Consider the following 9,504-nt stretch of genomic DNA (forward strand, 5'->3'; position numbering starts at 1 on the left):
TTTTCCTCTGCATATTATTTTCGTTCATATGTTGGTGTTATTTTTGGGCAACCGTTCTTCGTTTGAGATGAAGCTCTGTTCTCTCGCCTGAGTATAGAAGTCGGCCACTTCCTGGGTTTTTACCGCTAGGGGAGAGAGGATCATCTGCGCCAGGGCGATAGGCGGGTCCTTAATCTTCTAGGGCAGTGTTTACACGACTGCTCCTGATCATGCCAGACTTTCTTATTATTTTATTTCAGATTTATTTTACATGCTATAACTTTTGATTTGATAAATTTTCCAATAGTCTAAAAGATTGATTTTTTCTCGGATGAACAGTAAAATCTGGTGAACAATAATAAAATTTTTTATAATAATTTCGGATTAAAAACAATAACTATAAACTAATTCCTTTTGCTAATATGATTTTGAATTTATTAATTGATGTATACCAAACTCATTGTGAACCAACTCAAAGAAGTCAATACTGGAGCTGGACTCAAGATTGATACTAATAGCACATCCATATCAAATGGTCAGTTCTATATTCTTAAACCCTTTTATTTATTTGATAATTGTTATAATTCCATATGAAACATTTTATATTCAAGCATGAATAAGAGAACCGGAATTATGAGAATAATTCATATGCATAAATTTAAAATTGAAAAGTCTCTTTTGTAAGCAACCAATTTAAATTTGGAAGGTCACTTTTATAGGTAACCAATTTAAATTTGGAAAGTCTCCTTTGTATGCAACAAATTTGAAACCTCTTATAATACGAGAATTTAAAATTTATGCATATGAAATATGAAATATACTTTAAGATATGAAATCATATTATAAGGTTCTCTTGAATGCTTTGCATGTAACTATTAGTAATTTTATTTATGTATGTGCGTACGCATACATGTAAAGAAATAACTGTAGTATTTTAGTTCGACATTAGTTTGAAATGTTCAGATATTAAGAGCAAATTCTAACTCTATGCAGTTACATCTTCAGACATAGACTACGATCATTTATGATCATAGACCATGATCTTTTATGCTAACATATTTTGATGTCCTATCATTTTAATAGTAACTAGAAAGATTAATTTTTATAGCTATTTATTTGACTACATGTATAATGTTTTCTCTTGAGATTTTAGAAAATGATTAGAGTTTATATAAATATGCTCTGTCAACTAGTATGCCTAGTTATAGGAGATGCGATGAATCAATGTCCTGGAAAATCAAATCAAGAGGTATGTCTTATAACTTCTATCTATATGATGAATAAAAGAGGTATGTCTTATAACTTCTATCTATATGATGAATAAAAGTTATATTAAAATTAGTCTATCAAATAAATAAATTGCTATTTATAACTTCTATCTATATGATGAATAAAAGTTATATTAAAATTAGTCTATCAAATAAATAAATTGCTATTAGGTTCCCTTATCCTTATAAGTTGTTTCAAATCAATCTTTCCTCTTACTACTTGTACTCTTGCCTGGAAAAATTGATTTAAAAAATAACTTAAACAAGAAGGGGACCTAATGTCAAGCAATATAAAGGACTAATTATAAAATAACTTGATAAATATATACAACATCTGTTAGGCAAAGTTGTAAAGTCTAAAAAGAATCTTGCTGACCCATTAATAAAGGGTCTATCCAGGAGTGTGATTCTGGATTCATCGAGGGAGATGTGGTTAAGCTCATAAATAAGGTCACTGACAGCGGTAACCCAACCCTTATTTGGAGACATAGTCCTAATGTTGGTTCAATATGGTAGAAACAAGCTGGACTAGTGATACTCGTGTGGAGCATCGACCTAGATATATTTATATATCATTATAGTAGCATGTGATACTTTCCCTTCTTTGTGATGACGATGCTCTTATGATACAGCTGGTTAGGCTGAATTTTACTCTTAATAAGTCTAACGCGTGTATTGTAGAGGGTATGATATCCAGCTGTAGTACCATTGGAGGACTTACCTACGTGAAAGGAACCATGATAGTCGTGGTTAGGGGGAGGGGGCTAGGCTAACCCCTAGAAACTCTCATGAGTCGGTTTATTATGAGCATGACATTTAATGCTCAACTCGCTTTGCTCAATAGATAAAGATGTATTGTGTGTGTTTTCGTCAATACCTGGTCAAAGGGGCCTAATTTAAGGCCTAGTCTATTATGTGTTGACCTTTTTGTTTTGATGATGTTTTTATAAATAATTTACGACTAACTTTGTTTGTCTAGTGTTTGTGTTTTTGTATTTATTCTAGGCAAACAATGAGTCGAAGGTTGGATGGAATTGCGCTTCAACGATCATATCCAATGGAGGTTGGCGGAATATCGATATGAAGCCTTGCAATTCAAGTTGAAGATCCAAGTTCAAGCTTCATCCGTAAATGTACCAAGTCGTGCTTATTGAAGACCTTCATCAAGCTTGGGTATATTTAGCATAGGTTTTATATTATGTGTGTTCAATGCTTTAAGCTCAATCATATACACACATACACGTGTTGGTTTTGTATATATATATATATATATAATATATGTGTGTGTGTGTGTGTATGTATATATATATATATATGTTTTGGTTTTATAAGTTTTCAAGTTTTAATATGAAACAAATGAATAAAATTGGAAAATATATTTTTGTTTCATGTTCATATGTGTTTGGTATGAATTCATGTTCATTGGTTTTAAAAGAATGAATAAAATATATAATTTTGGGAAAATATTTTATTTCTTGTTTATAGACTTAACAATAACAATTTATATTTTATGTCAAGTCTATAAAATTATTTTATAATGTTTCAAAAGTTTGTTTAAGTTAAAATGACAAAAACATGTGTTTTGTATTTTCATGTTTTGGACTAGTTTTAAAAAATGATAAGATTTTACAATTGGGAAGTGCAATTCTAAAAATTCCTTTTGTAATATGTTTACTATTATGTTTATAAATATTTTCCAAAGTTTTATATTTTTCTGAATTTATTTATTATTTTTAAAAGCAATTTAAAAATTAGTTTTACTATTCAAATCAGACTGAAATGTGTTATCAGTCGACTGATGAAAATGTCTGGAATAGTCAATAGTTTTTGTTTTTATGTTGGTCGACTGACTGATCGACTGATGAGGCCATCAGTCGACTGATAAGGTCATCAGTCGACTGATGAGTTGGAAAATGCCTATAACGGTCAGCTCATCAATCGACTGATGTTGTAATGGCTAGTTTTTTTTCAATCTTGTTCTGTTTTGATTTTTTAGTCTTTTTACTTTGTTTTTCTTATGTTTTGGGGTCTCTATAAATACCCGTCATACCTCAGACCAAAAACTAACCAAGAGAGTTTTAAAAAAGAGTTTAAGTATGTTTAACAATTGTTTAAAGTTTGTTTAGTTTGTTTAAAGCTTGGTTTGTGAAGATATTTTTACAAGAGGAAGTGGAGATCAATTCTTGGTGTTTGAGCTTCAATTCATCTCTCCTACTCTTTTCATTTTAGAGAAAATTTTCTAAACTTAATTTCTAGCTTTATATTTACATTGTTTATTGATTATCATCTTCATAAGGTAGATTTTCATAATTGAGTTTAGTTTGTTTTGATTATACTTTTTGTTCACACACAACCTATTGAGCTTATTGTATTTGCATGCATGGTATAATTTAGGGTTGTGGGTTTGTGACTTAGAGAGTGAGCCTACATTGTGTTCTCATCCATTGTAGAGAACAATTCATTTGTATTGAGAGCTTAATTGTGAGGATTCACTTTGTATTGCACAAATACACCAAGAAGAGTGCAGAGGTGAGAGACGTGGTAGGTCCCAAGAGGAGTGGGGTCGATGGTAATGCCTAGAGGGTAGATCATAATTATGAGCACTTGAGGGAGACACGTGAAAGGCCAACACTTGAGGTGGGATTTGTGTAGTTATATTATGATATTGTGAACGTTGATCGGTGAGCGTTGAAAATCAATATTGTATGGCGTAAACATTATTTGGGTGAGTGTCGAAAACCCGGTTGTGATAGTAGATTTCTCCCCAGGAGTGGGGAGCGGAGACGTAGGACGGAAGGTCCGAACTCCGTGATCATTTGATTGTGTTTGAGTTTGATTTGGCGTTCATTTATCTTTGTGCTCATTGCTCACATTGCCATTGTCTTATTATTTAGTTTGTCCACTATATTATTTACATTTGTTTATTTTACCCTTTGTTTATATTGATTATCCTTGAAAATAATTGTTGCATATCTTATTTGCTAGGATAATTTGTTAATTAGTTTTAATTAACATAAAACCGGATTAGATTAGCATAAACCCTATTCACCCCCCCTCTATGGTGTTTTCATTATGTCCCTCATGTGACGATGAACTCACTAAGGAAAGGTTCAAAGCCGAAAGCTACATCTCCCGAATTCACGATACGAAAGGTTGTCTAACCTATATTTGTTTTGTGATTTATTATTTTATTTATTAATTTTGAGTTTTCAGTCAATATTGTCTTTTGGGGGGGGGACTGTTGGATATTTTGTTGGAGAAAAGGCAATTTTACCTTCATGAATAGTCTCACGTGGAATAGTGTAATGAATACAATTAGAACGTGCGTAACGACTATACATTATGGAGAACATTACGAAAATTTATAATGAACGTTACCGTATTAATTGTAGGAATTATAATGGTTTTCTCAACCCTATATATACACCCTTATTCACTTTCGGAAAATATATAGAAACAATTCTCTCCTTTTCCTCTTCTCTCCTATGCATATTATTTTCGTTCATATGTTGGTGTTATTTTTGGGCAACTGTTCTTCGTCTGAGCTGAAGCTCTGTTCTCTCGCCCGAATACACAGGCCGGCCGTTTTTGGAGGGTTTTATCGCTAGGTGAGAGAGGATCATCTGCGCCAGGGCGATAGGCGTGTCCTCAATCTTCTAGGGCAGTGTTTAAACGACTGATCCCGATTAGGCCAGACTTTCTTATTATTTTATTTCAGATTTATTTTACATGCTATAACATTTGATTTGATAAATTTTCCAACAAATCCTAGTTTGAATGTGCATATAGATTAATGATTATCCATATTGCATGTAATCCACTAATTAATTATTTTTAAAATTTATATCAATGAACAAGCTGATGTTAGTAGCTGCTTTGCGTATTTGTTATCCAAATACTCTGCTTGGTATAATATAAGTTGATTGGAGGGCAAGAACATCATTCTGGTTTTGATATTAGTCTTAACGGTTATAATCCTTCCAAAAATATACACTAATTTGAATTATTTAACTTAGTCTGGATATAAGTCCTTATAAAAATAAATATTGGATTGGACTAAAATAATCCCGAGACAACATAATCCTAGTACTATAATCTAAGGGCTACAATATCGCCTAGTCCAGACAAAAAACAAACAAAGGCCATTGAGATTTAGAGGGTAAAACAAACACTTTATAAAAGGCATCTTATATTAGTCTCTCAAATCTTCGTATTTCTAAATAAGACTCAAAATTAAACATCCTTGTATTTATTTACATTCCCAAGTTTATTACTTGTTTTAAAACAACACCCCGAGTTTGACAAGCATAAAGTGTTTGGAGTCTAGTTAGAAGTATGAAAATTTACAACCTAATATAGAATTAACAAATATTTAATCTGAGAGTTTAATACGTACGAGCCTTTTATCAAAGGGCTATTTTTCAAGTTAGTCCTTTATAATTATGTTAATGCGTTGACTATTGTATACTCGAAAGTTTCTTGCCATAGCTTGATTTTCAGCGGGCTGTTTTACATGTACTAGACGCACCTAAAAGTGATTGAAAATATCGAATGGAGTTTTATTTTTGTCTTTTCTTATCTGATTAGAAACAAACAGATTTGGATTTTTTTTATCTTTTCTAGAACCGTTTATAATAATGAGTTTACATTTCTCATTTATAAACATTCAATAATACACAAACAATTATTGTTATTCTTAACAAAATTAGCAACATCTTCTGTGAAGTGTATTTATTTCTCTGGGATAAATTTCATAAAACTTATATGAGCTTCAGAAAATCAATAAACTTATTAGGGGGGAAAAACTACGGAAAAAGAGTTGGGTATATAAAAGGCCTAGCCACCCTTAAAATTAGGATAAGGCGAGAAGATATACGCAGTATATAAGAGAAAACTTGTACATAACATGTTACAAACACGTCACCTGGCCACCGTTGAAATCGTAGTTTAGTGATAAAGTTCACAACAAATTTCTCTAATATAAAATATTCATGATAGTTTGTGATAGGCCCTTAATCTTATTTAATCTAAAACAAATATTCGGAGTCGATGATAAATTGACAATCAAATAAGTACAATAAGAGAATGAAATCTCTCTTCTACAAATTTTGACACACGGTTCTACAAGTCCCAGTCGAGTTAATTTTACTCTGATGTATAACATGTAGGCCTCATAACAGACGATATTGTTCTTGTGCAAAAAAGCCATATATATTGTATCTTCACGAATTTACTATAATAATTGTACCAAGTCCCATGCATCGGACGGGTGACAAATAGTACAAGAATACAAGAGGGGGAAAATTATTTGCTAACCTCAAGAAGAAAATGTAAAAAAACACAAAACTAAGCAGAAACAAATTAACAAAAAAAAAAAAAATTCAGCCTAACTAAAAACAATCATGGTACATTCTCTACACTCAAACATACAATGAACAAATAATCATGCCCAAATAGCCAACATAGACATGGACACAGCACCAAGAAACAGAGCAAAACACAAGATCACTCTCAACAATACACTGCTGCTCTTCAGCAAACCAATAAATTCCATGGCAATCAAATCCACCATTGCCATGTAAATTAAAATGCCTGCAGAGGTTGAGTCTAGAATTCCCTGCACAATCGTAGCAGTTTTACTCTCAGGACCATAAAATGATGCAGTTGTGATCCCTAAAGCTATTCCTCCAGGAGTTGTGATGGCAAAGAAGAATGCCATTAGTACTGTTTTTAGGTTATGAAATCCAGCCTGCAAGGATAACAACAATAGTCAAGACGTTGAGTGTGCGATCTTAATGTAATTGTGTCACAGGTTTCTTCTACTACACAAAAAGTCCAAAATTGTGTGAATCTTGAGGTTATAATTTTGGGTTAACTGCGGATAGACACTTCTTAACCTGTCAAAACACAGAAAATCTATATAATGGTTAAAGTGAGTTAACCCTCAATAATTTGTCAAACGCAAATAATACATAAACGGTTAAGCTTATCCATCTAGAGGGATTAAAATGAGTTAACCTCTTAAAATACGGGGTTTGCTAATACTCCTATTTAGAAAGAATAAGACTTAACCCCTCTAATTATAGAGAAAATAGTCAAAATTCTTGTTATTTCCAAACACTAAAAATGATCACAATGGCTAAAATAAAACTTATATAACGGGTTAATATAATTTAGTCTTTTTGGTTATCGAATAGACTAACTATGCATGTTAATCTTTTTTCTTAATCCATCTTCTTTACCCCTTTGCCAAACGGTGCTTTAGAGAGTATTGTTTCCTCTGTTGAAGTGAGAATTACATGATAAAAGCCATTTTAAGTCCTTGGTTAAATTGAAAAATGACAAAGGTGCCTTCTAAGTTGAAGGCAAAAAAGTAAGAATTTGTCCTTGGACCTTATATTTAGGATCATTTTATGCAAATCTTTTTATATTTCCTATTAATATCTAAATCATCTACAAAGTTAGTTTTCATCCAATCAGCTACCTGACCCCACTTTCCTCCTAAAATTCGAACAATGCCCTCACCATTCAGACATCGATGTGGTTAGGAGCCTCGTCTCGTTAAGAGGGAATCACCTTGTTATATGTGAGAGTAATTAAGTGAGGGCATTGTTGGGATTTCAAAAAGATTTTAGCAGCAAAATAGGGTTAGGTGGTTGATTGGAGTGAAAACTAACTTTTAAGGTGGTTTGCATAAAATGACCCTAAATATCAGATGGTTTTCGAAAAAAAAACAAAAGCCATTTGAAGTTTGGAAGTGTAACTGTTAATAAAATATAGTTTAGAAAGTTTTCGTTAGTTTGGACTTCACCTGAGATATGCAGCCTCCAAGGGCAAACCCCTCGAAGAATTGGTGGAAGAAGAGCGCTGCTACGAGAGGCGTAACTGTAGATGATTTCCGAGATACGCCCAAGGATAAACCGATGATGACCGAGTGAGATACAATTCCAAGCTCCAATATCTAGACAGAACGAGCATGCATAAAGGGTCTTGACATAGCTAGCTAGTATATATACAAGAGAGAGAAATCTATGATAAGCTTATGTGAGTATGCTTATGGAATAGAGTATATGCAAATAAATTTGGAGAAAAAAGCAAATTAAAAGGCCTATGAAAGGATTGTGGAAGTTAATTTATATATAATCAATTAAGGTTACGATGCTTCAAACATATAATTATGTAATTGAAATTGGAAGGTTGGGTTGTGGAAAAGATTTGTCGATCTCAATGATTTTTAATGTATTCTCAATATTGTTCGTGCACCTTATTAAGAGACTCAAAAAAAAAAAAAAAGTTTCCAATGAGGAATAGGAGAAAGAAAAGGAGAGTAAGAGATAGGATCAAGTTCTAATTTTAGCTCTAGAATAAATAAAAGTTCAAACACAATTCTATATATACGAACAAAAGAAAGGAGGGAAATGAGGATATTTATCTCAAAAAGCAATTAAACTGGTTAAGTAAAGAAGAGTGTCAATGTACTTTCAACTGTACAAATCGAAGAAGGGTTTGTTGATCAACAAATAAATACATATTTTTTCGGAAGCACGTACGCAAAACATCATCAATTACCTGTGCTACAACCATCCGCCGAGAGTCCTTGCAGCTCTCCAGTTCGTTTCGTATGGAGAACAATAGCGGGGGGGGGGGAAAGGGGGGGGGGGGGGGGGCGGGGAGGGGGAATTGAGCGGAATATACAGATTGGATTTGCCGAGTGTCAGCTGGTAAACAAGAAAACGAAATAAAAAAATTAAAAACATTGTTTACCCCCTCCTCCGCCGTTTGATTATAAATGACCTAAAACTTATTTCTTTTCCCTTTTGCCCCAACTTAGTCCCTTAATCTTTCAATATTTTGATTAGCCGCTGAAATCTTTGAATTAGTATTAGGTTCGCATTCTTAATGATTTTCAAAAAATTAGTCCCTCAAATAATTAAAATTACAATAAGGTCCCTCATATTCCTATGAGTTTTCTTAATTAACAGCATTTCCGATTGCTACTAGTTTAGAGAGGCATAAATTGATTATGAAGAGTGTTTTGTGTATCATGGTGTAATCCTATGCATTAATAAAACAACAGGAATTTTAATAGGGTACACATAAGCTATCACATTTCAAAGTTTACATTGTCGCTATCCAAAATGTAATACTATTTTATTTTAGGATCACAAGGATTCCTAACCAAACAATGTAATAACTCAAAATGGTAAGTGGTGAGGTGGATAACCACTTTCCCATTATGACATAAATACTCTATGTT

General features: G+C 32.6%; 1 protein-coding gene across 1 annotated transcript; it reads right to left on the bottom strand.

The window, feature by feature from the left end:
• On the bottom strand, window positions 6,607-8,831 carry LOC109845961 (zinc transporter 7-like). The gene is made up of 3 exons (XM_020415188.1): window positions 8,817-8,831; window positions 8,059-8,208; window positions 6,607-6,996 (listed from the first exon to the last, which is right to left on the bottom strand). Exons 1-3 carry the CDS (start codon window positions 8,829-8,831, stop codon window positions 6,691-6,693), a joined length of 471 nt encoding a protein of 156 aa, XP_020270777.1. The 3' UTR covers window positions 6,607-6,690.

This window comes from Asparagus officinalis, chromosome 6 (assembly GCF_001876935.1).
Source record: "Asparagus officinalis chromosome 6, Aspof.V1, whole genome shotgun sequence".
In the NCBI taxonomy this organism is placed as follows: domain Eukaryota; kingdom Viridiplantae; phylum Streptophyta; class Magnoliopsida; order Asparagales; family Asparagaceae; genus Asparagus; species Asparagus officinalis.

What these genes read in the sequence shown, in the direction of transcription:
- LOC109845961 (XM_020415188.1), bottom strand. An exon ending in TTGGAGGCTGCATATCTCAG is followed by an intron (nt 6,997 to 8,058) that starts GTGAAGTCCAAA and finishes TTATCCTTGCAG; the next exon opens with GCTGGATTTCATAACCTAAA.